This window comes from Carettochelys insculpta, chromosome 11 (assembly GCF_033958435.1).
Source record: "Carettochelys insculpta isolate YL-2023 chromosome 11, ASM3395843v1, whole genome shotgun sequence".
Classification (NCBI taxonomy): domain Eukaryota; kingdom Metazoa; phylum Chordata; order Testudines; family Carettochelyidae; genus Carettochelys; species Carettochelys insculpta.
The window spans coordinates 16,454,151-16,479,803 of record NC_134147.1 but is presented as its reverse complement, the minus strand read 5'-3'; the positions used below and the strand labels follow the sequence as shown (position 1 = coordinate 16,479,803).

Below are 25,653 nucleotides of genomic sequence, written 5' to 3'. Positions count from 1 at the left end.
CATCTGATGAAGCAGGTCTTTGCCCATGAAAGCTTATGCTCCAAAATATCTGTTAGTCTATAAGGTGCCACAAGACTTGTTCTTGAAACTACAGACTAACAGGGCTCGCTCTCTGATACTTGAATATTGGAAAGAATAAAGTGAAGTGGTTTGAACATTAGTCTGCTAAACCCTGGGTTGTGAGTTCAATGCTTGAAGGGGGCATTTAGGGGTCTGGGGCAAATAGGTTAATTTAAAAAAAAAAAGGGAGGAGATGGTGCTTGGGCCTGCCAAGAGGGCAGAGGACTGGACTTGATGACCTCCCAAGGTCCCTTCCAGTTCTAGGAGATGTGTAGCTCCATATTAAGAGAAACTCTGCAAACAGCTACTGCGAATTCCAATCCTAACTGATGCTCCCGCAGCGCTTCCTGCACCAGCCCTGCTGGGAGCGTCTGGGGCTGGAACACCCCAAGAACTCCGCTCACAGCCAGTATTCGTGTCCACACGCTGCGCCCTGCTGGGAGAAGCCAGACCTAGAGTAGCCGGAGCCGGTGCAACCTCCCCCTCTACAGCCATCGCTCCCGAGAGCGCACTGCTCGGAGAGGCTGGAATTGGACGAGCCAGGAGCTTCCCCCACAGCCAGCAGCTGGCCCCAGATCGTCGTGGGCCTAGGGACCCAGCTGTGTCGTCCTCTTGAACCTTCCTTCGTGGGGCGCAGCCCGGGCCCCAGCTCTCCCGGGGCGCAGCGGCAGCTCCGCCAGGAGAACCAGAGTCCTCAGAGCGCGGAACGGTCAGGGAAGGGGCGAGGTTGGCACACGGGCAGCGTTTCCTGTTCCCTTCCGCCGCTTCGCAGAACCCCCCCCGGGCTGGTCCAGTCATTCCGGTGACCTTCTTCCGCCGTGTCACAAAAATCTCTACTTCCGGCCCCATTGATCCTTGGGGACCGTCCGACATCCGTATTTCCGGTTTCTCCATGGGCGCCGCCATCTTCGGAACCGACTCTTTCCAGTCCCCGCCCCCCACCGCCATGGCCAAGGCGCTGGAGCCGGGACAGGAGGCCGTGCCTCCCGCCAAGCCGCTGTTCAGAGACTGCTGGAGCTGCCGCATCCTCTCCGGCTCGGCGCTGATCGGGGCCGCGTTCTGGGTTTATCAGGCCCCGCGGAGGCACTTAGCTCGGGGCTTCGCCCCCACTCCGTGGACCATCTTCCAGCTCAGCTTCGCCGTCAGTGAGTGCGCGCCGGGGTCAGGGGCGGGCGCAGCGTGACCCAGTCTCCGTGGGAACTGTGCCCCGGTCAGTGTGGGGGTCACGTGTCTCATTGCGAGTCCGGGACATGAGACGTCGTTGGCCCCGGGGTCAAAGGTCACCACGACACGCGCCCCCATGGGGGCATTATGGGCTCTGGGGTGGGAGGGACCCGGGGTCTCACCCCATTCCTCTGGGATGAGGGAGCATCGTGAACCGGGGCCATTAGCTCAGACAGGAGTTAGGGTGGCAACCTCCCTACTCACTTCTGTGCTGGCCATAAGGAGCATGTGGGCTCATGACCTAGCAAGTGCCTCACTTCTATGCAAACTGATTTGCATGGTGATCAGGGCCTTCAGGTTCCTTGGGGTCAGACTGTTAAGGGAGAGGCAATTCTGTGCAACTGCCCCCTAACATGGCTTTCTTGCCCCACACCAGGTCTCGCCTGCTGGGGTGTAGTCATCCTTGCTGATCCCGGTGAGAGACAGAAATAATATCTGTGATGGGGCAGGATAAGGTGCAAATGCTGCCTCCACCAGAGCTGGCCAAGTCAACCAACACACACTGGGGACAAAAGCACGAATCCAAGAGAGAACTGTTTGCTTTTTGTAACTGTGATAACTCGCCAGCAGTAACCTGGGAGAGAAGAGGCCCAGCCCAGGTACCCTTTACTGAGATCCCACCTCCCTTCCTACTTAGATCTAGCTGCCTGCTCCCCTTCCTCTCTAACTGCCTCATTCCATGGCAGCTATAAGACTGATACAGTGCCCCAGAATCGCTCTTACTTACGGGCTGAGCTACGATAGTATTCATTCCCCTGCCTTGACTCACCCTGTTCATTCCAGCATCCAGTTCTAATTTAACCTGTGTTGAACCTCCAGGGCCTGAGCTGTGCTTCCCCCTCTCCACAGCCTGCTTCTCTAGAACAAGGCTGCTGAACACAATACAGTTGAATATGATTTGCCAGTTATTCCCTCACTTCTGTATTTGTGGTAACCTGGGATGGCGGGAGGTAACACTGGGGGAGAAAAACATTCACAAAAGGACAAATTCAAACCCATAAACTCTGCATGTGAAATCTGTGTCTTCTGTCCAAAGAACTGGCCCCCTGGGGCCTGGACTCCCCGAATGAGTGGGTGCAGAGTGAGAAGCGAAATGTACATTTCAGTCTATGTTAAGTGACCCAGAAAAACAGGGGATGGGGGAAATTAATTGAATAGATGCTCCTACTGTAATGCTTTAGCCAGAAGAGCTATTGTGATCCTCGGCTGTAGAATGAGGGGAATCTCGTGTCAGAAGAGGCTTTATTCCCTTTGTAGCTAGCACTGCTGCAATACCATGTCCACAGTTCAAGAAGCAGGTGGATAAGCTGGAGGGGGTTTGCAGAACCATACAGACAATTAAAGGATTAGAAAGCTTCCCACAGAGGTTAGGAGGCAACTGGGTGAGTCCAGAAGCACTGACAAGATGAGCGAGAGGAGGAGGAGGAATGAATGTTTCATTGAGGGCTTTTTAATCAAGCAGGGGAAGATCTAACACTTCAGTGTCCAATGCACTGTCCATTTGCCAAGTGGTGAACTGGCCAGTGTGGTTTGGTGAAGTGGCTTGTCCCAGCTGCACACAGGGAGCACCTGCCACACATGCACCCTGCCAGTTGGTGAGACAGGCATGGTGCAGCAGCAGAGGTCCCCCTGTGGCTCATTCACCCCACAGGGCAACTCAGGGGTGAGGCAGCTCTGGTGAGTCACTGGCTGTCTGTGAGGTGCCTGGCTCACGGTTGGGCCGGGGGTGGGGTGGGGGGGGCAGGCGCACACTTGACTATCCATTCAGTTGCTTTTGGACACCCCTGATCTAATGGGATCCACTAGCTGGAAGTTGGAACTAGACAACTTCAGGCCGGATTAAGAGTGTGGATCCAACATGAGGACCATTAACCACTGGAACAAGTTATCCAGCTTGGTGGTGGATTCTCTGTCGTGGGACATTTTTGGCCACGTTTGCCAAGGCCGTAGGAGCTCACTATGACAGCAGCGCTCTGGGCAATAGGAGCTCTTAAATGCCACATCCGCTCAGTTGCAAACCTTCCAGGGGTGTTATTGGCATCAAAGGCAAGAAAAGGAGGGGGGTCACCTGAAGCCCCAGCTACCCCTGCTTCTCATTATACCCCATCTCTGCCCAGCCCATAGCATAATGTTAACACGCTGCACGATTTCTGACAGAAATCCAGGGCACACCGGGCTATAGGAATGGGAGGGGACAGGAGGACACTGGTGAGAGGAGGGGGAAGGGAGCAGTGTTCCTTGTGTGCTGTGTTTGTGCAGCTGCTTGGGAGGAATTCAAATGCTGCACAGCAGAGTCTATGGTGAAGGTTGTTCCTGTGGGTGGTGCACCTTCACCCACCCTCAGTGCACCTAAATTATTCTGCACCTGGGTGGAAAGATTACATGGAATGTCAGAGGGGAGTCCCAGGACCTTCCCTGCCTGAGGGAGTTGTGGAAGGTGACAGCCAGGCAGCTTTGGGAGGCACTGAAACAAGCTGCCAAGCAGACATTCCCTGGCCTTTAAATCTGATGGCTGCTTTTCTCACGCTCCCTCTAGTTCCAACAGGGATGACTTCAGGGAAGCTTTAGGGCCTGCAATGAGGTCAGACCCACCGCGCTGGGGCCTGTTCCAAATCCAGCTGCTGGACCCAGCTGGGGCAGAGTGGGCTTCCCCCCCACCCCCTTGCTGGAGGAGTGTGGGATTCAGCAGCTGCGGGGAAGGTGGTAACACATAATGGGCAGGGTCAAGTTCTGCACCTAGTGCTTGGAGCAAAGGGCCTGCTGGCTTTTCCAGCTGACCCAGCGCGTGACCTCAAGCAGCGGCACTGAGCCACCAAACTGGAGTGCCAAGAAGTGCTGTGCAGAATAAGAGCCCAGTCCAGCAGCGCCTACTGCCTCCTCACCCAGTACCCCGGCAGGAACGGGGCTGGTGTGTGCACAGCCTGTGTTCCCAACCAGGCTCTTGGCGGTGGGAGGGGAAAGGCTGCCACTGTTGCTCCTCCTGCTCAAAGTTTGGGTTACAGAGGCTCCCCCCAACCCAGCTGCAGGAACATCTGCTCCAAAAGGGGGCCTCACTGCCAGTTGCCTGGAGAGGGCGGGCGGGAGCCCCAGGGGCTGCTGCTCCTTTAGGGACGCGGGAGCCCTGGAATGGGCATCCCAGCCCTGGGACACAGGCCCCCTCTCATTTACCTCTGCAAAACTATCGCCTTCAGCAGCAGCTTTGAAACCCCGTTGCAAGGTCAGCCCAGGGGTCGAAGCCCCCCACAGGGGTGACGCCAGCAGCGGGACCCAGGAACTCCATGCTGGAGCCTGCGCTCTCCTTCCTTCAGGCTCAGGGGACAGGGCTGGACCCATCTCATTGCAGCTGTTTCCAGGGGATGCAGCCCTGGTTGAGTGGAGCACGTCGCACTGTGCACAGGGCCAGGAGAAGGAGCCTCACAGCCCATTCAAACCCCAGGGGTGCACCTCAGGCTCATTCGTGACCACGGCCAGAGCTGGATGTGATCTCTTACCTGCAGCACGGTACGGTCCAGCACAGCAATGGCCTCCCCAATGCACTACCTGACACTGGTGGAGCACCGAGAGCCCAGCCCTCTCTCCCCACAGAGCACCTGGGGCAGGACAAGCTCCCAGGAGAGGGAGCCTCTCCTGAGACTACCTAGGGCAGGGCATCTCCTCTCCAGCCTCCGTCCCCCCAGCTCCTGCCCTGAGAGACCCCACTCGTGGCGGGGGGGCATCCGGGCAGCTCCTGCAGCGGCATCGAGCACAACAATATGAACCATGGACTACAGGGGAATAACGGGGGGCAGCAGCAGCAGAATAGAGGATGTTTATTCATGTCCTTGGTGCTGCGGCTTGCGCTGGGGCTCACCCCCGGGGAGGTGGACACGTACTCCCTGCCCCACGGCCGGTCCGCTGGGTTCCAGTCCTGAGGAGGCAAAATGGTCAGTTTCTCTGGGCTCAGTCAGGCGGCGGGGGCAGAACCACACTGTGAGGGAGCCACAGGAGTCCAGGGTGTGGAGGGAGCTCCGGTCACAGCACACACGAGCCAGGGCATCCTTCAGCTGGTGCACTTCTTGGCCACGATGAGGACGGCCGAAGGCACCAAACCTGGGGGAGCAGGAGACAGGCTGAAGCCGGGATCCATGTGCGTGTGGGGTGCAGTGTCCACTCACGCCTCGGGAACAGGAGCCATAAGGGCCCTGGGTGCCCTGTAGTTTGCAGCCTCCCAGGACTCTGTGGTGGCAGGTGCTGGTCCTACAGGGCCACAGCCTGCCCTGCCCAAGTGAAGACAACATGCACAGAGCTAGCTCTTGTGTGGGTTCTCTGCTCACAGCCAGATACTTATCCTCAGCACTAGCCCCCAGCAGACTCCCTGCCCTCCCTTCTCTGGTAGGGGCCCCAAAGGGACAGCTGGATGGTCCTGCAGTCAGGAGTCCCCAGCCCAGACCTGTTCTCAAAGGACTCACCACCGTTGCTTAGTGGTTACAGTAACAGGAGCTGGGAGCCACAACTGCTGGGTCTGTTCCCTGGCTCTGCAGCTACCTGTGCCCTCAAGCCAGCTGCTGCGTCTGCCCTGGGCTCACCCAGCTCCTGCAACGGCTTCTCCATGTCCTCCTCAGTGAAGATGCGGCGGGGGAAGCTGGTGAGGAGGTGGAAGGGCTCCCCGCTATCCTTGCGGTTCAGCTCTACGTACAGCCGCACAGCTGCCAGCTGCTCCTTGGCCTTGAAGGTCTGCGTGAGCGACGTTCCGTCCAGCAGTCTCACCTGAAGCGAGAGCAAGTGGGGCCAGGTGTGGGCCCTGTGCCTCCGTGGGACAGCACGCCGGGAGGGACAGTCCCTCTCCAGCGAGAGCTGCCCATGCTTTTGCTGTTGGGCACCCCTGGGTCTGACCCCCAGGCCGGGGGATTCCCCGCAGCTGCAAGCCTGTAATTTTTTTCCAGCTGCGTGCGGAATAAGTGTTTTTTACGTGCACCAGGGCACATGAAATGTGCAGCATCAATAGAAACAGCCAGCCAGCCACGGGCGCTCGGCTCCTCCGCTGGGCAGCGCTGGAATCCCTTCGGAGTGGCCGCACCAGCGCGCAGCTTACAGGGAACATGAACGGGCTGGGACCCAGACAGAACCCCCCCAGCAAGGTCAATTGTCTGCACCCCCTGGGAACCCACAGCGCAGATGGGGGTAGGCGGCTGTGTGTGTAAGGAGCAGGTGGATAAAGGTCTGTGGGTTGCCCCCTGCCCCCAGATACCTGTATTCGGCACTGGTCGTATTCTCTCTTCGTGGGCGGTTCCTGGCTGGGGGAGGAGGGCACCAGCGTCACTTGGGCTGGCTCAGCTGGGGCCTGGGAGCTGCTGCCACTGCCAAACTGGATGGGAAAGGTACACAGAGTGGGCCAGGCATGCAGACGCAAGGGGTTCCCCTTCCAGCCCCAGGCTCCAGCCTGCCCAGGGACCCCTCCCACCTGCTCCCCACAGCCCCCGGGGAAAGCTACATCCACAGCATGTTCCATCTCTCCCCCACTGGGCAGGGAACCTCACATGGTGCAGGGAGCCACCCCAGCCCCACTTCCAACAGCCTCCTGCTGCACTGCTCCCCCACAGCCATGGCAGGTTTCACCATGGAGGGCTTGGATCCCACCCAGCCACTGCTGCTCTCCTACCTTCTTAGCTCGCTCTGCTTTGTCCCGCTCAATCTTCTCACGCACCCGCTGCCTGCAGGGAGAACAGGCCCAGTCAGGGATGGGCCCCCAGCAGGACTCCAGGCTGTGTTTCCCCTACAAGGGCAGCTTCTCCACCCACATCCATTCCTCCCGCACTCACAGCACAACCCACCTCACCACCAACCACTCCCTCAGTCCCCCTAGGCCGCCCCAACCCACTCTCACTTGGCCAGCTTCTCCTCCATCTTCTCCCTGCGCCTCTCCTCCGCTATCTTCTTCATCTCTTCCTCCTGCAGCTTCTGCCGGATCATGGAGAGCTCCTGGCCCTGCTTACGCCGCTGCTTCTCCCGCTCAATGGTCTCCCGCTTCTCCCGCTCCTCTCGCTCCCGCTGCTTCTGGGCAATCAGCTCCATCATCCTGCAGGAGGGACAGGAGTGGGCGTCCCCTTCCACGCCCCCTTTCCCACAGGAATCAAATCCCTCTTGCGCCAAGAGCTATGCTGGCATCCCAGAAGGCCAAATCTCTCCCAGCCAGCCAGGAAAGGGGGGCCCTTCCTACCGCTTGGTCTGTTCCCTCTTCTCCTCCTCAGTCAGGGGGTGCTTGTTGCTTCCCTCTGCCAGGAGATCTGTAGGGAAAAATCTCCATTAGCCTCTGCTCAGAGGCCGGCACCCCCTGCTGCCCCCCCCGGGATACTTGGGTAATGGGCAGAGCACCTGGGCCTGAGGGTGGGACCAAGATCCTTAGTAGACCCTGTCACTTTGGGGTCTACCCCACATGGATGTGGAGTCGGGGAGAGAGAGAGGGAAGGGACACACATGCCACACCCCCGGCTGTGAGCCTGGACTGCATCAGGGCTCCCACCCTGCCCCTCCTGCAGGCAAAGCCCTGCTCCCTGAGTCAGTGAGATGGCAGGGGGCAAGGAGGGAGTTGCACCAAAAGGAACAGCCAAGATGCAGGCAAGACCCTGGTGTGAATGGGCCATGGCCCAACCTAAAGGGTCCCACGAGTCAGGCTGGGCAGCTTCCCCCGCCAGCCCAGACAACTCCCCAAGGCTATTCAAACCTGCTGTGGCTTCCACAGTCTCAGGAGTGCTTCCCTCGGGGGGCTCCTCCGTGCCCAAGACATGGCCCTGGGGAGGAACATACGGCTCATCCACATCAGGGTCATCCTCATGCTCCATGAGCCTTTTGAGGGGGAAAGAGAACAAAGATCAGCAGGGAGAAGGCACAGAGGAAGGAAATGCAGACAGGTCCAGGGGAAGGGGGCTCTGACGCACCAGTCCATGGCCTGCTCGATACCCTGGTTCCCAGTCAGCGCCAGCGCCTTCTCCCTGAAAGAAGCAGACAGCCGCGGCTGAGACCCGCCCCGCAGGAGTTGCGCAGCTGAATCACTGCTCCACCCCCACCTCCTTTCATACAGCAGAGACACACAGGCAGCTCCCTGGGGTGACCCAAACCATCTCCCCCCTCCAGCCTGCTGAGAGCCATTACCCTAAAACTGGATCAGAGCCTATGGCTGTCAGCGCAATGTCAATCTGAGACCCAGAGACGGGGAGGGGGCGGCGGGGGACTCATGGGGCACACAGAGAGGCTGCATGCAAGGCTGGATAACCGAGGGTGAAGAGGCACAAATCACTCCCCTCTGGGTGACACACCGCGCCGGTCCCTCAAAACCCTCCCACTGCCAGGGAAGGTCTACTCCCTGCTGCTTACGGTCATGAGCCACTGAAGAGTTAAGTATTGCCGCTAAACCAATTCAAGGGCCGAAGGAAAGGCTGATGGTGATAGGCTGGTAGAGCTCAGTCTGTGCAGCTCACCAAAAAGAAGACAGCGGTGGCCTGACTCAGGAATAAATAGCAGGAGAAACTAGCAGGCAGTAAATGGCTCTTTAATATAATAGACTAGGAGAACAAAGAACCAACGGCTGGAAGTTGGCGTCGGACACATTTCAACAAGAAGCAATGCATGCTTTTCCCTGGGGAGGGCGATTCATTATTGGAACGAGCTTCCCAGGGCAGGGTGGGCTCCCCACCTCCCATCCTGGCTGCTGCCCTTCTGGAAGATGTTTTAGTCAAATCCAAGTGAGCAGGCTCAGTGCAGCGGGAACTGGGAGATCTTCTCTGGCCTGTGCTACGTGGAAGGGCAGACTAGATGACCTAATGGTCTCTTCTAGCCTCATGCTCTGTGACAGTGCCTAGGGAGAGAGGGCTAGAAGGACCCTGGATCTGATCCAGTCAGGCCACTGCTATGGAACTGATGCTCTGGCCGCTGTATTCCTCTTCAACACAGGTAGCAGACTTGATTTCAAACACATCCTCCTGCTGGCTCTCGCCAGCCAGCTCCCCACTGCTGTTCAAGAGCAAGTGCCCAAGCTGCTGGGGTTGCAAATTCAAAGTAAAGAACACCAAGCTGGCCCAGCCCCTCCTTTGATTCACTGTCACCAAGGGGCTACAGCAGGAGCACCATTACTCACCGGCTCTGACATGGGGCACAGCAACCTCCAAGCCTGTCTCAAGGGAGCCTATTATAAGCCCTCCTTGTTTAGGGGGAAGGAATCTCGGGGGGACAGAGGCATCATCCCAGCCGTGCTGGTGGGGAAACTGAGGTGGAAGGAAAGGACTAAACCCCCATCCTCTAACCCACTAGCCCCCACTCTCCTCTCAGCAGTGGGGACAGAATGCAGGAGTCCTGCTCTAAGCACTAGATTTTCCTTCCCCCTCAGAAAGCATTCCCACCTTGCATCAAATCCCTTCATGCTGCTGTTCTAGAGCCATAGGCCATGAGCCCTGTCACTGACAGGGAGCACCCTGATCAAGTCAAGGAGCAGGGGCAATGAAGACAGCCTGTGGATGACTGGGAAGGGAAGAGGGCACACACATACGCTCTGTTCTGGGGGAAACCCATCTCGATGAGGCTCTCCAGTGCTGTGCACTCCATGATGTGCTGCTGCTCTGGACCCAGCTACCTCTCTGCAAACGGAAGAGATGAAGATGTTGTTGTGGGGAGGGAGAGCTCAGTGGTTTGAGCATTGGCCTGCTAAACCCAGGATTGTGAGCTCAATCCTTGAGGAGGCTATTTAGGGATTGGGGCAAATAGACATCAGGGATGGTGCTTGGTCCTGCCAAGAGGGTGGGGGACTGGATTAAATGACTTCCTGAGGTCCCTTCCAGTTCTAGGAGATGTGTATCTCCAATATATAATTTATCATGCAATGTCAAGAGGAGTGATGGCTGCTGAAGGACAGGGTGGGACAGCTGGAGAAAAGGATGTAGTATGTTGCACATCCTCTACCTGAGAGGTTCCTTGGGCCTAGATGGCACTGGGATTTTCAATCTCCTCCAATGCACCAGACACCGCATCCCTTCTGGTGCCATGATCAGAAGCCAGGAGTCATGGCTCTCAGCTCCTGCTAGATTCTACGGACCCCTGGGGCTCACATGATTTATGGTGCTGTGGTTGAGTCCAGAGTGGTGGAATTCACACTCTGGACTCAACAGAATCACACAAGGGGGTTACAGCTAGGCAGGGGACCAAAACCCAGAGCAGACGAAGGCAAAGGGGCCACTCAGACTATAGCCTGATCCAGAGCATTGTCACTGGAGTTCCTGGAGCAGAGTCCAGAAGTCAGAAAGAATGGGGGTAGGTGAAACGTCATCTGCACCGAGTTAAAGCTTAGAGCCTGCAGCCAAGGACTGGATATGCCCAGCTCACAGGTAATCTCAGTTCCTGGCACAAAGGTCCATTCCCCGCTGTGCATCACTTCAGGTGGAGACTCCATCCCTCCTCTGCACCCTCCAACCAGCCTCTCTATCCCTCCCACCCTCCGGGCAACGCCCCCCCGACCAGCCCCAGTACACCCCCCCGGGGAACGCCCCACCCCGACCAGCCCCAGTACACCCCCCCGGGGAACGCCCCACCCCGACCAGCCCCAGTACACCCCCCCGGGGAACGCCCCACCCCGACCAGCCCCAGTACACCCCCCCGGGGAACGCCCCACCCCGACCAGCCCCTGTGCCCTAGGGGTGGCGCTGGGGGCCATGGGGCGGGGACGGGCCCCGACGGGGGTGTCCCACTAACTCACCGGGTCCGACTCTCGAAGGCTCCAGGACCGGAAGCAGCGAGACTCGCGCGGCCGCCGTGTTTGGTCATGTGAAGGCTCGACAGACGGCAGCCGCCCAGGGACAAACGGCGCCGTCCTGCGTTCACCCTTAAAGGGGTAAAGACCTTTCCATAGTCCGTGCTCTGGCTCTGGGATTGGAGTGGGGCGTAGTGGTTAGAGCAGGGAGCTCAGGATGCCGGGCTCACACCACTAGCTCTGCCCGTCATTCACTGGGTCAGCCGGAGTGAGTCCCATTCCAACTCATTGAGAGGTGTGTGAACCCCACTCCAGGACATGGAGAGACAGTAACCCGCAGCCGTGTCCTTTCCAGAGTTACCCCCTCATTTACTGGCTCTTGTCCTGGCCTCTCCCCACAAGATGCGTCAGGTCCTAGGCTCTGTCATTACAACAACATACTGTTTTCGATATATGATTTCAATAGATCAAAACCCGTTGCTTCACCTGCTCCCATCAGGCTTTGCTTGCAAGGCATTATGCATGGACACTTTGGTATTTTCAAGCAAATACTCTCTAAAAGACACATTCCTCAAATCCTTCGGCAGCATTGAGCTCCTGCCGACACATTCCTTACACCCGCATCGTCTGGTCCCTGTGACCACAGCATCTGGCTGCCACACACTCCTTACTGCGTTTATCCTCACACAGCCTGGGAAATACTATGTACTTACCCAAGATCACGCAGGAAGCCCATGGCCAAGCTGGGAAGCAAATAATGTTTTCCCAAGTAAGTTTCAGACCAGTGAAGTTATTGTGGATTAAGATAAAGTGCAAATTCAGAACATTAAGGCTGTTCTGGAGCAGCTCCCCAGTGACTGCTTTTACTGTAGGACACCTGTTCCAGCCAGTCTCCTCAGTCCTGATGAGGCTATGCCCTTAGGTATCCTGGGGTCAGGCCATTGAGTTCCAAGGCCACATGTTATTGAAGGGATTGTGCTTCAGCCATAGTCTGCATCCCAGCCCCAGGCCCTGTGCATTGCACATTGCCCAGGGCCCCATCAGGGAACAGGCACTGGGTGAGGACTACAACCCTGGCCATGATCGTTATAAGTTCAGCTCCCCGCTAGATTCCCCATGGCCTAAAACCACCCCACACCAGCGTTCCCTGTGAGCTGAGCACTTGGATGGCTGCCCAGGAGAGATTCAGGCACTGCCCAGCTGGTTAGCAGTGCTCCCACAGCCGGCAGCATGTGTTTCTACTGCTGGTGCACATCAGAACATACTTCAGTGCACATAATAACACTTATTCTTCACGGGGGCGGAAAACATTGGCGGGACCACTGCCCCACATCCAGCCCAACGAGATGGTCTCTATGTCAGGAAATGCAGGAGAAAGGAGTCCCAGCAGTTGCTACTGAGAGACAGATGTGGGGGTGGCAGCCTGACTTTACACAGGGAGTTGGGAACTGAAGGAAGGGGCCTGGACTTAACTCTAGGGGTGGGATCTTGGCTAATGGATGGAGTTTCTTTGGTTGTCTCTTGGTCTACGGAGAAGAGGAGAGGAGTTTGCTTTGAGGGCTCATGTGGCATGAGATGGGGCAATGAGCAACAGCTCCCTGACCCACCAAGGCACTGCTCACGTTGGAACATCCCTCCTGACATCACAGATGCTCCCTCGGTGATTCCCCGTGTCCGGAACCTGCACACACAGGCAGAACTTTGACATTCCTGGGCCCAGCACCAGCAGGGGCAAGAGGCACCTGGGCTGGTCAGGATGGTGAGAGGCACTGGATGGGAGGAGTCTGTTAGGCGTATGTCCAATGGCTGCCACACCTTGCCCCATCCCGAGACAGCTGCATCTCCCGGCTGGATGAGGGATCTGCGTGACAGCTTCTGTGCCCTACCCCGGAAGAGGGCTGCATCTTAGTTCTGGGCGAGGAATCCCTGTATGAAAAGCCCCCACATCGCATCCCAGAGCCAGCTGCATCTCCAGGTGGGATGAGAGATCCTTATGTACACAGCTTCCATGCGCCACCCAGAGCTGACTGCATCTCAGCAGCAGGGGAAGCAGTGTCTGTGTATACACAGCTGCAGTGCGTGTTGGGATCGCCCCAGAGAAATGTCAGGTTCTGACACTGAGTACTGTAGCCCCTTTCATGCATCCCCCCAGCTGTCTGTCTGTCCTCCCCTTGCAGCAACCCCCAGAAGCAGGATCACAGCAAGGTTCCATGCCTCCTGGGATAGGCCAGGCCTCACTGCACCTGGCATGGCTAGCTTCCAGCACCCGCCAGCCCCTTGGCATCTGGGAATACTGTTGCAAAGGAGAACAGCTACTGCAGCTGGCCAGATGCTGAAGGCAGTGTGCAAAGAGCCCCCGGCCCAGACAGAGTGGGGCTGGCTTCAGCTAGAAGAACCCAGCAAATGCACCAGGGCTCAGAGTACAAAGCTAGTCAGGTGACTGGGGAGGAGGGGCAGTAATGCTGGTTCAGATGTGTGACAATTGAGGGCCAGGGGCCTGGAGAACTGGCTCAGTGCCCCAGCCCAGGGCAGGCCTCCCATGTTGATCAGTGAGCCTTAGGGATGTTACAAGAATGAACAGGGCATTGTATCTAACCCCTGTATCAATGGCCCCTGAGCATTAACTGAGAGGGACCTGCATCTCATTGTGGGTGAAGGATCCGTGGATAGAGAGACCCTGTGTCCCGCCCGAGAAGCAGCTGCATCTCAGTGTCAGGTGAAGAATCCACATACTAATGACCCTCACCAGTGACCCTCCATCTCAGTGCTCTCTGTGACTCCTTCCTGGTGGGTAGTAACAGAGAGGAAGCTGTGCTGGTCTATACACTATCAAAACAAAAAGCAGTCAAGTAGCACTTTAAAGACTAGCAAAATAGTTTATCACCTAATAAACTATTTTGCTAGTCTTTAAAGTGCTACTTGATGGCTTTTTCTTCCTGGTGGGGTTGGTGACTTGCTGGGTGAGAGTGCTGAGATGCTCAGATGCAGGGCGACTTCTTGTTTAGAGGGTGCAGCACAGGCCTTATGGTATGGTTGACCTGTGAGAGGTGGAGGGGCCCACACTCCCAGCATGCAGGTCTTGCAGAAGGCAGTGACAAAGCGTTGCTGGCAAGGAGGGATGTGCAGTTCTGAGTCTTGGTTTGGCCCTTCACCCCACCTCTGCCCTTTCTCACAGGGATCCTGGGCCATTTTCTCCCCCAGACACACAGCAGCCAGCGTCTTCTGCAGCCACCAGCCCCTCAGGGTGAGGAGGAAGGCAAAGGACCAGACTGTCCAGCCACTGCAGGTCCATGGCCTGCCCCTGAGCCAGCATCAGAAGCTGTTCCGCTCCGTGGTAGAGCAGGAGCTGGATCTTGCAGAGCCCCCAAGTCATGGGCTAGAGTAGGGCTGCAGGATCAAAGGGCAGCTGTTCTTGGCCGTGGGCTGCCCCCACTACCAGCAGCTGGAGGGGCCCGATGGGCATGTCCAGGCAGCGGAGTACGTGCCCTGCACTGGGCACAGGCAGGACCTGCCCCACTATGACATTGACACTGGGGATGAGGATCCACTTAGTACTGAGAAGGTCCCAAGCCCAGCTGAGCCTTTGCCATAAGAGGCCAATGCTGCAGAGCCTAGCTGGGTCCAACCACAGCCAGGCAAACCTGTCAGTTCCATGGTGACCCTGGCAGCATGTGGTCTATGTCCTGTCTGCTGTGAAGGGACCCAGGTGGAGCTGAAGCTGGGTCAGGCCAGGTCATTGGTCCCAGCCCTGTTGTCAGTTGGTCTCCCAGGCCTGGACCCCACAGGCCTCCACGCTCCACCTGCCTTTTGCTCACAGAACTGGTGCCCCAGGCCTCCTGACACCCCTCCCCCATTTCATTAAAACACACCTGCCCCCACAGCAGGAAGCCAAGGAACGTGGAGCTTACAAAGGCAGCTCTTTGGACGGGCATGAGAGCCATGGACATCTGTAACATAACTAAGCAAATTCCACCTCCCTGCTGGATCTCCCCCAACCTGTGCGTCCAGGTCCTCCGCTGGCGTTTCAGGCTGGTCAGATGCCTCCTGGCCCAGCTCTCCTGCTTGCAGGAAGGAGTGGCTGCGACCACTCACTGTAGCATTTCATGCTCTTCCTGGCTGGCCAGCTCCTCTACCCTCCCGCAGCCGGCACCTGAGCAGAAGAAGTCTAGGTGGGTGGTCCACTACCCAAGAGTCACTTGACTGGGAGAGCTCCTCATGGATTCTTTGTGCTGGGCCTTTGGCTAACTGCCAGACCCCTGGGCTCCACCTGCAATAGGTTCACCTTCGTCAGGATTACCTCCTACCAAGGGGGCTGCATAGTTTGATACAGCCTTATATCACTGTCTTCCAGATACCCTAGAACAGAGCTCACCTGCATGGGGCTATGCTTCCCATTTACCACAGTACAGACTCCCTTTGGGTGGAGCTGGGATTCCCAGTTGCCCCAGTTCAAACCATTTAAGATCACCTTACTAATGCCCTGAAAGCACCCATCTGAGCACTGAGGAAGAAGACTGCTGGTTGAGAACTGGTGTGGTTTAGAGGAGAAGAAAGGATCAATTCTAGGCCCTAGGCTCTTTAACTTCTTCATCAGTAACATGGAAGAAGCATGAAGGCGTCACCTATAAAGTTGACAGACTACTAAAAAATTGGGGGAGTGGTAAATAAGGACAAATCACTGATTCAGGGCAAATCTGGATCTCTTGGTACTTGGGGGCAAACAAAAATATATGTGTGCTAAGCGTAAAGCTCTACAGCTCAGAACAAAATGTGTGGGCTGCACAGGATGGGGCTCTGTTGTGGGAAACAGCAACTCTGAAAATGATTTAGGGTCGGGGGTGGATAATCAGGGCTGTGTCTACACTCGCCGCAAACTTCAAAATTGCCATGCAAATGGCCATTTCAAAGTTTACTAATGAAGCACTGAAATACATATTCAGCACCTCATTAGCATGCGGGCGGCCGCGGCACTTCGAAATTGATGCGGCTCGTCCCAGCAGGGCTCCTTTTTGAAAGTACCCCGCCTGCTTTGAAGTCCCCTTATTCCCATCTGCTCATAGGAATAAGGGGACTTGAAAGTAGGTGGGGTCCTTTCGAAAAGGACCATGGCCATTTCAAAGTTTGGGGCTAGTGTAGACACGGCCCAGATGAGCATGAGTCCGCAATGCACTTCTGTGGCCAGAAAGGCCCATTCAGTCTGGGGAGGCATAAACAGGAAGCTCAGCTAGCAGCACAGAGGGTATTTTATTTGTCTTTGGCACTGGTTTCAGTGCTGCTGGAAAGCTGTGTCCTGTTCTGGTGCCCGCAATTCAAGGCTGATGGTGTTAGGCTGCAGAGGAGCAAGGAATCATAGAATCACAGAGCTGGAAGGGACCTCAGGAGATAGTCTAGTCCAGCCCCTGCTTCAAGCAGGATCAACCCCCACTAAGTCATCCCAGCCAGGACTTTGTCAAGCCGGGACTTAAAAACCTCAAGGGATGGAGAATCCACCACCTCTCTAGGCAACGCATTCCAGTGGTTCACCACCCTCCTGGTGAAGTAGTTTTTCCTAATATCCAACCTACCCCTCTCCTTCTGTAACTTCAGACTATCTCTCCTTGTTCTGCCGTCTGTCACCACCAAGAACAATTTCTCTCCATACTCTTCAGAGCTCCCCTTCAGGAAGTTGAAGGCTGCTATTAAATCACCCCTCAGTCTTCTCTTCTGTAAACTAAATAAGCCCAAATCCCTCAGCCTCAACTCATAGGTCATGTGTTCCACCCTTTAATCATTTTTGTTGCCTGCTGCTGAACCCTTCTGAGTCTGAGTGAAGAATTAGAAAAGGTGTAGCAGGTTGCAAGAGCTTAGATTAACAAAGAGAAGGTTAAGGGGTGACTTGATCATAGTCTGTAAGTGAGTACAAGGGGAACAAATATTCAATACTGGGCTCTTTGATGGACAAGAGAAAGATCTAACTTGAGCCAGTGGCTGGAAACTGAAGCTAAAGGCAACCAGACAGAGAATAAGGTGTGAAGTTTTGACTGTGCTGGTAATTAACCACTGGGACAGGTTACCCATTGGAACAGTTGTGATGGATTTTCCTTCACTGACTGCTTTTAAATCTGGACGGGATATTTCTCTAACACATCTCCCCAGTTCCACCAAAAATGAATGCAGTGAGGTCCTGCAGCCCGCGCTCTATGGGAAATCAGCCTGGATGACCACAGTGATTCCTTCTGGCCTTGGAATCTGAATTCATGAAGCTTCTGCTGGTGCTGGGATTCTCAGTTTACCCAATACAGACTGTCTGGGTGGAGCTGGGATTCCCAGTTTCCCCAGTGGAGAGGCCCTGGAGGTTCCCAGGTGTGAGCTGCCCTGTGCGGACCCCAGGAAAGGGGGCACCTGCCTGCTCCTCCCTTCCCAGATTGCAGAGAGCAGAGAGGATGTCTTCTCGCTCTGAGGCAGGGACTGAGACTGAGAGCAGCCTGTCTGCTGGCCTTGCCAGCTGGCCATGGACTGGGCAAGCAGCCACAGGGGAAGGAGCAGGCACTGCCCCTTTAAGAGACCCCCAGAGACCATGGGACTGTGTGCACTGGCTGGCCACTCCGAGTGCAAACTCCTGGGACAAGTGCAGAGCAGCCGGGGCAGGGACAGGAGCCCAGAGAGGGAGAAGGCTTCTGGGGCAGGGACGAGGCTGCCAGGGGCGTGGGCTGGGGCAGGGAGAGGAGCCTGGATCCGAAACAGGAACAGGAGCCCACATGGGGGCAGAGGTGGGGCTGCCCGGGCTGGCGATGGGGGTAGGGCGGTGGAGCCGTCCGGGAGGACCAGGGCTGCAGGGGCACCAGGGTCTAACCGCCCAGCTCTGCCTTGCCCTCGGCCTGTTCCTGGCGGAGGTGGTGAGCAGCCAGGTCACGGGCTCCCTGCTGGCTCTCTCCTGCTCCCTCCAGACGCTGGGGCTGGTGCTGGGGCTGGGGGTGGCTGTACTCGATGGCCAGCTGGCCCGTGGAGGGCACCCCGATGGCAGGAACACCTTTGGCTGGGTGCGGGCCCGGGTGGCAGGGACCCTGGTGCGTGGGCTGTTCCTGGCAGCGCTGTGCCTGGCCCTGCTGCCCAGGGCGCTGCAGCGGGCAGGGCACCCCCAAGTGACAGAGCAGCCCCTGGCCCTGGTGGCAGTCGCCACTGCTGGGCTCCTTGTCCATCTGGCTGGGGCGAGGCTGGACGGGCAGCACCGTCCCCCCCAGAGGAGTCACGGCAGCAGCAAGCTCTGTGCCAGCAGCAGCGGGGCAGCGATGGGCAGCTCTGCCCAGGAGACACAAGGTGAGTCCTGCCAAGGGCGGGTGGGAGCCAGCAGACCTGTCTCTGGCGCCGGGGCGGGGCTGGGCCGGGCCGGGCCACCTGTGGGCATGGGGGCAGGGAGGGGTGCTGGGCCCTTCTCTCAGCTGTGGGCAGGGGAGTGAGAACAGGGCCTGCCCTGGGGCTGCTTTTAGGGCCAAGGCCATGGGCAGAGCCCCCCTCGCTGGTCTGTGTGGGCACACACTGCTCCTCTGCCCCCACTGCAGCGCACACTCGCGCGTGGGGGTGGGGGGAAGCACCCAGGGGTGACAAGGGGGTTTTGTCCATCGCTTGCAAATGTCGACTCAGCCTGAGTCTTTGCTCCTCCTCCCCCCTGGCCCTGAGCCCCCGAGCTGCTGCCCCTACGTCCCATCACGCCTCTTCCTTCCCCCTGCACAGGCCTGCTGGGGAGCACGCAGCCCTGGCTGCCCACAGAGGAGGCCGGCGCCTGGCTGTCCCTCTGCCCTCGCCTGCTGGCTGCTGCCCTGGGCCCCGCTGCCATGCTGCTCTATTCCCTTGCCTTCCACCTGCTGTGGCCCCCATGCATGGAGCACGTGACCTGCCTGCCCCCCTGCACTGGGAGGCCATGCCGGCCCCTGGGCAGCCCTGCAGCAGCCCAGGCAGAGCTGGGACCCTGCTGGCTCCTGTACTTGGACCCTGGGCTTTGTGCGGCTGTGGCGCTAGCTTTGATCCTCTCGGCTGCCCCAGCCCTGCGAGGCTCCGCCCTGGTGCTTCTGCAGGCAGTGCCCGACCACCTGGACCTGTGGCGACTTGAGTCACATCTGCGGGGCACGGAGGGGGTGGCAGCCCTGCGTGACCTGCATGTCTGGCAGCTGGACGGTGCCCACAACCTGGTGGCCACAGCCCACGTCTGGTGCTTGGATGCCAGCGCCTATGGGGCCGTGTCCCGCAGGATCCAGCAGGTGTTCTGGGAGCATGGGATCCACGCAGCCACAGTGCAGCCCGAGTTTGGTGCGCTCCAGGGACCCTGCTGCCTGGCCGCAGGCAGGGGGGATGCCTGCAAGGGGAGTGCTAAGGCCCCCCGGAAGAGACACCCGTCGCTCCCATCCCCCAGCCCCACAGTGAGCCTGGAATATGAGACCACAGTGTGAGCCTGGGAGTCGCCTCAGGACCAGCACACAAAGGAGCCAGAGGGGGCAACCACAGGAGCAGCCTCTGGGGCCCCCACTCCTCAGGCAGCCACGGCTCGAGAACTGTGCCAGTGCCCCCATACCTGTGCCCTGGCAGTGCCCCGGACTCCTGTGAGATTCCCGGCTGGAGGAGCCAGGGCCACGGGGAAGCCTGCGAATGAAGTGAGGAGCAGGAGCCAGTGCCCCAGAGTCAGCTGCACTATGGGCCTTTGACACCTGCTGTGCTGTGGGCGGGGCTGCCTTGGACTCAGCACTCGGGGGGGGGCACAGGCTGGGGCTCTCCTCTGGACAGGACGTGCCACAGGAAGGGGCAGCTGTGGCCCCTCTGCTCAGACCGCTGCACTGCCTGTAAATAAAGGGCAGGGAGCGGCCTGCCAGGATGCTGCTGTTTATTACTTGGTGACAGCCACAGGGGCTGGAGCACTGGGAGAAGTCGGGGACAGGCCTGGGCTGAGACTCCCTTTCAGCTGATCCCGTCATGTGCTGCCCTGGAAGGCAGAGCACCCTGTGCAGAGAGAGAGGAGATGGGGCAGTGTCAGCTCCTGGCGCGTTCCCCACAGCCCCACGCGACCTGGGGCAGCTCCCCCAACCCCACCTGGGCTGGGCTGGGCCGTGTCACCCACCCCACAACATTGCACAGTCTGGGGTGTGTCCTGTGACCCCACCTGGGCTGGGCTGTGAATACCTGGCCCGTGGGGCTCCTAGCCTCCCCAGGAAGCCCTGGGCCAGGGTTCTCTTACCCAGTCCCTGCTTGCTACTGTTCCAGGACCTTCCTGATGCCCTCACAGATGCGCTGCACCTTGGCGTTATTGTCCACGTAGCCGTCGCCATTCTGCAGGGCAGGGGAAGAGTCTGTCTGGGGTGCCCATGGTGCCCCATCCTCCTGCCCAACACCCCCGTAGCTGGGGCTGTGCTGCCCTGATCCGCCTGTTACTTAACCCTGGCACTGCGCATGGAGCGCACTGCCTCCCAAAGCAGGGATGTGCACCCGGCAAGACGCTCCTGCCCGGCCCCCAGAGCAAGTTCACCCCGGCCTTGTGACCTGCACAGCCCCTCGTGCTGAGGATCTTGTCTCAGTGCAGTGCCTCTGCTTGCACCCAAAGCCAACCATGTGTCCTCCACGCAGTGGCCCTGAGCTCTCCTGTGGTGCAGTGCCCATGATGCAGTGGCCCTGAGTTCCCCTGTGGTGCAGTGCCCATGATGCAGTGGCCCTGAGTTCCCCTGTGGTGCAGTGCCCATGATGCAGTGCCCCTGAGCTCCCCTGTGGTGCAGTGCCCATAACACAGTGCCCCTGAGCTCCCCTGTGGTGCAGTGCCCATGACAGTGCCCCTGAGCTCCCCTGTGGTGCAGTGCCCATAACACAGTGCCCCTGAGCTCCCCTGTGGTGCAGTGCCCATGACAGTGCCCCTGAGCTCCCCTGTGGTGCAGTGCCCATGACGCAGTGCCCCGTCCAGCCCCGCAGCTGGGAGGTGCCAGCGCTCAGCATTCACCGGGTACTCACCAGCTTGGAGTGCAGGACCTGGCCGCTGTCCGGGAGAAGAATCTCGAAGGCCCCAGAGCCGGGGGCCATTTCCCCTGTCTGGGGGAGAGCGAGGGTGTGGGAACCCAACAGCAGGTCTTTATAGAACACTGTCCCAGAGTGGGGTGAAACTTAGTGGGGGGCCAAGGGGCATGTGATCCCCACACAAATGTGGGGGATGCCCTTGGGGGCTCAGGTGAACAGCATGGGGTGTCTTGCTGGATGCTGGAGCAGGTCCCAACCCTGCCCCCCCTCCGGCCCATCCTGCACCTGCCCGCCCCCCCCAGCCCTACCCAAGCCTGATGAGTGCGACTCACAATCTCCAGCTGCTTTGGGAAGCGTTTCTCTAGGAACTCCTGCAGCTGCAGGAACTAGGGGAGCAGGAGACATGAGAGGAGGGTCAGTGACTTGAAGTTGGGGAGGGCCCCATCACTGCCCCCCCTTCCCCAGCCCCAGGGAGCCCACACATCCCCCCCCGGCCCTCTGGCATCACCCAGGGCACCCCACTCCTCAGAGGAGAGACCCCACCAGCCCTGTGGTCCAGCTCCTTCTGCAGGACTGTGGATTGCTAGGGGGAAGGCCTGGGAGCACAGCTGAAGGCCCAGGGAAAGCCAAGAGCACACAGGGCCAATGGGGGGGGCACACAGGTCTCTCACAGGGCGGGGGGGGCACATGAGGAGGGGTCTCTTTACTCACCCGGCTTCTGTATCCTCAGCTGCCACTACAAGACAAACGGAACCCAGCATCAGTGTGAAGCACCCCATGTAAGAGGGCCCCGCTATGGGCAGGGGGCTGAGGTTTGGGCAGAAGCCCAGTGTCGGGGTGTCAGTTGGGGGTGTGGGACAGGAGGCTGAGGTAAGGCCCCAGTGCCTGGGGTGGCCTGTGTCCTTAGAGGTGCAGTGCTAGCTAGATGGTGCCCATGGAGGGGGGCGGTGCCAGGGGCCAGTGCTCAGTGAGGGGTGTCCATGAGGGTTCAGAGCTGTATGGGGGCCGGGGAACACAACTGAGGGGGGGTCCCATGGATGGGATGCTGGTAACAGGTGCCCACAGGGCTGGCAATGCATGGCGTGTGCCTGGGGGGGGTGCTTCTGGGTGACAGGTGCGCATGGGACTGCAGCTGTACGGGGTGTGCCTGGGGAGGCAGTGCTGGGGGATGGGAACAAGGCTGTGAGTGGCAGGACCCGGGTGGGGGAGTGCTGGGTGAGGGGTGTGATGAGAACAGTGCTCCCTGAGGGGAAGCCCAGGGAGGTGCTGGGTGAGGGGCAGTACTGGATGAGGGGGACCGGGGTCAGTGCTGAGTGAGGGGTGCCAGGGCAGTGCTGGACATGGGGTGCCCATGGATCGGTGTGGGGTGCTAGGTGCCCAGGGGGTGGGTGAGGGGTGCCTGGAGGTGATGCCAGACACGGGGTGCCCAGGGATTGGTCCTGGGCATGGAGTGCTTGGGGGTGGTGCGAGGTAACAGGTGCCTGGGGGGGGGCCCTGCAAAGGGAGGGGAGTCATTGAAAGCAGTGCTGTGGGAGGAGGTCATTGGAGGGCACTGCCAGGTGACAGGTGCCCGGGGGGGGCACTGGTCGGGAAGGGGGTTATTGGGGGACACTGCTGAGGGAGGGGGTCATTGGGGGCAGTGCTGTGGGAGGTCATTGCGGGGGGTCAGTGACAGGTGTCGGGGGGGCAGTGACAGGTGACAGGGGCTGTGGGGCAGTGACAGGGGAGGAGGCAGAGGAAGGGCAGCAGCAGGGGAGGGGGCAGAGGGGCAGCACTGCAGGAGGGGGCTATCGGGGGCAGCACTGGGGGAGGGGTGGGGGGCAGTGCTGGGGGAGGGGGCAGTGGGGGGCAGCACCAGGGGAGGGGGCAGCACCGGGTGCCGGGCGCGGGGGGCACAGCTGGGGCGGGGTACCCGGAGGTGGTGCTGGACACGGCGTGGGCGGGGGACTTCGCCGCTCACCAGAAGATGATGCGCACTTGGAGGCAGGGGGCAGCCATGGTGACACCGGCGGCTGTTGCGGGGGGGGTTAACGGCTCGGAACCAGGCTGGAGCAGAGCGGCCCATTGACATTGCTGGGGCCGGGGCATGGGGGAGGCGTCTCCATGGGCAGCTTCGCCCCCGGGAGCTGACTCAGCCCCTGCCTGCCAGCAGCCTGGGCCAGCGTTGGGGGCTGGGAAACAGGGGCAGTTGCTCAGGTCAAAGCCCCCCTCCCCCGCCCTTGGGTTGGTCCAGGCCAGCTCCAGAGGGAGTCCTAGTTGCTAGGCAACCTGAAAATTCTGCATGGGGGCTGTCAATGGGCCCTGCCCTTCTCACAGCACTGCCCCCCACGCCAGCTGGCGTCTTATGCTCAGCGTCCCCCCCACACCTGCCCCCTCCCTTTCTGTTCCCCTCGGGCCAGCTGCTCCCACTGCCCCGGCTGTGGCCATCAGCCTGGCTGTAATCCCCTGACTCCCGCAGAAAATCTCGTGGGGGCCCAGAGTGACCCCGGGGGGGGGCCGAGGGTGGGAGAAAGGGCAAGAGTTGCTCCTCCCCCCCCAGTGTGCACCGGGCCATGGTGCGGGGGAGATCCGTCTGCCAGGCCCCCGGGGCTGGGCTGAGGCAGGGCACTCTCTGGGGCCGGCCCCCCCCCCATATCTGAGCCACCTCTTTGGGTGCGGGAGACACTGCAGTGCAGCTCTTCCATGCTGGAGCCAGCACCCCAGCCCACCCCAGCCCCAGGTACTGGGACACGTCTCCCCTGAGTCTCCCAGGCAAGGTGGGGGGGGAGCTACGGCCACGTCTTCTAGAGACGCCTGGGCCACGGGTGCTCCAGGTTCTTGACAAAGTGGCTGCTCCCACTTTTGAGCTGAGCAGCTGGTCCAAGCCCAGGGCCCTAGGGTGGTTCTAGCTGGGAGGAGCCTGGAGAATGGAGTCTGGGGCCTGTGGTACAACCCTGTGCACTTATATGGGACGTACAAAGTCCTTTTCCCTTAAACACAGGCGGCGCCAAACAGGAGGCAGTGGCCTCGCACACAGCCCCAGACAGGCCTCACAGCTTTGCTCCTGGCTTGTGCTGCCAGTGCCAGCGGCTTGTTCAGGCAGCGTCTGACTCTGGCTTTGTCCGCGTCTACCTTACACAAATAGCCTGCCTAGCACTCTGCCCGCATAGGCCTCATGCCTGGGCGGGCCTGGCTGGCATACGCCCTGGCTCAGGTGGGGCCATCTAGCTGTGTGGCACAGCACTCTTCAAGGAGGACACACACTCACAACAGTGTAGGGCGAGTTATGCCGGCCTGCAGCTGAACAGGGGCTTGGCCTAGGGGTTTCTGAACCACAGGCACATTATCTAACTGAGCCACCTACAGCTCCCCAGGTCACACAAAGAGCAGAGCTCCGACTGCAGCTCTCCACCCCAGGTTGGTCTTGCCCTTCCTGGGAGGCCTGGTTGTGCCCGGCATCCTTAAGCCAGACTGCCCAGCAGCCATGGGACGAGGGACTGGCTGGGCTTAGGGAAGCCTGCCCCTGCCTTGTCACACCAGCTGAGGCCCCGCTTTGCTCGTGTGCTTTTACAAGGGGAGCTGCAGGCTCCAGCCTTCTGCGGAGTGGGTCATTCCAAAGTAACGGCCCTGTGGGGAGGAGAGGCCCTGCCCCAGTAATAGGGGAAAGCCAGTTTCCCTTCCAGCCCTGTGCCCACCAGCAATCAAGACAGAGGCCAGTAGGTGCCTAGCCCCCGCTGCACAGTGAATAAGCCAATCCACTATGAGGAGCGCAGCATAATAGTCACAGCCCCAGAAGGTGCCCCACGCGACTACAGACATTCCTTCCAGTCTGCCATGGGCCGTAGCATGCATTTACACCCAGGCTGTGGCACCAGCTCTGGCAGGGCGTGGGCTCTAGTCAGGTAGATCAGGGCAGGCTGTGAACCTGGACTCAAGGGCTCTTTGCCCAGCTGTGCCCCCCGCCGGCATGTTTGTGTCTGTCTTCCACAGCTGCAGCGTTCCCTGTGCGTTCCAGTGGCTGGCTGGCTGGCTGGCCGTCCATGCGTCGCTATGGGACACAGTTAGCCAGGGAGGGGGCTGATCTGCACCATGGGGTCAGGGCGGGTGGTTGCCCTGAATGCCTGAAAGCACCTTCCCCACAGCAGGCCCCTTGCCAGAACGGGCTGGGGCTGATGCCTCCCCCTCCTTCCCCATCATGGCTTTTCCTGTCCCCTCCCCGCCTCTGCTTCAGCTGGACTCTTTCTTTTCCTTCCCTTCTCACGGCCCCTCCTGACACTGCTCCCCCTCTCCCCACCTCACGGCTCAGCTAAACTGCCCCCCCCTCCATGCCTGCTGGGACTGAGCTGGGCCCTGGGCCCAGGGCAGCATGGAGAGGTATGTAGGTCAGGCAGGAAACTCTCCAAGCAGGGAATGAAAGAGGCTTTGTTCCCCCCTCAGCCTCCCTTCCCCGCCTCCCTCCAGCCCCAGACCCTGGTGCCACCCTTAACCCTCTGTGTGCCAAGCTGCAGGCAGCCCGGCAGGGCACCAAGGGTCACTCGCAGACGACTACGGAGAGGCAAATGGACAGGCATGGAAGTGGAGGGGTTTACGGCGAGCGTCTCCATGTGTGACATGGGTTTGCTGCAGTGAACATACGTGTATGTGCATATCTAACAGATGGTTGTGTAACATGGGGAGTGGGTTTGTCAGTGACCGTGTGGACCTGTGTGTCG

The 25,653-nt window shown here is 59.3% G+C and overlaps 3 protein-coding genes and 1 long non-coding RNA gene across 4 annotated transcripts; 2 read left to right on the top strand and 2 right to left on the bottom strand.

Annotated features, from left to right (window-relative positions):
• The first annotated feature begins 647 nt into the window (after window positions 1-647).
• On the top strand, window positions 648-2,291 carry DMAC1 (distal membrane arm assembly component 1). Its single transcript, XM_075005415.1, has 2 exons — window positions 648-1,205; window positions 1,661-2,291. Exons 1-2 carry the CDS (start codon window positions 953-955, stop codon window positions 1,714-1,716), a joined length of 309 nt encoding a protein of 102 aa, XP_074861516.1. The 5' UTR covers window positions 648-952; the 3' UTR covers window positions 1,717-2,291.
• Window positions 2,292-5,076: 2,785 nt separating this feature from the next.
• Window positions 5,077-11,071, bottom strand: UBXN1 (UBX domain protein 1). Its single transcript, XM_075005260.1, has 10 exons — window positions 11,003-11,071; window positions 9,803-9,890; window positions 8,199-8,252; window positions 7,985-8,106; window positions 7,481-7,547; window positions 7,148-7,339; window positions 6,923-6,974; window positions 6,512-6,628; window positions 5,850-6,030; window positions 5,077-5,373 (listed from the first exon to the last, which is right to left on the bottom strand). Exons 2-10 carry the CDS (start codon window positions 9,856-9,858, stop codon window positions 5,324-5,326), a joined length of 891 nt encoding a protein of 296 aa, XP_074861361.1. The 5' UTR covers window positions 9,859-9,890; window positions 11,003-11,071; the 3' UTR covers window positions 5,077-5,323.
• A 6,662-nt stretch (window positions 11,072-17,733) lies between these two features.
• Window positions 17,734-19,720, top strand: LOC142019270 (proton-coupled zinc antiporter SLC30A1-like). Its single transcript, XM_075005904.1, has 2 exons — window positions 17,734-18,292; window positions 18,707-19,720. The coding sequence occupies exons 1-2, from the start codon at window positions 17,734-17,736 to the stop codon at window positions 19,417-19,419; spliced, it is 1,272 nt and encodes a 423-aa protein (XP_074862005.1). The 3' UTR covers window positions 19,420-19,720.
• A 512-nt stretch (window positions 19,721-20,232) lies between these two features.
• On the bottom strand, window positions 20,233-21,349 carry LOC142018856 (uncharacterized). The gene is made up of 3 exons (XR_012646950.1): window positions 21,295-21,349; window positions 20,960-21,037; window positions 20,233-20,290 (listed from the first exon to the last, which is right to left on the bottom strand). It is a non-coding gene; the product is annotated as an uncharacterized LOC142018856 (long non-coding RNA).
• Between the last annotated feature and the right edge of the window lie 4,304 nt (window positions 21,350-25,653).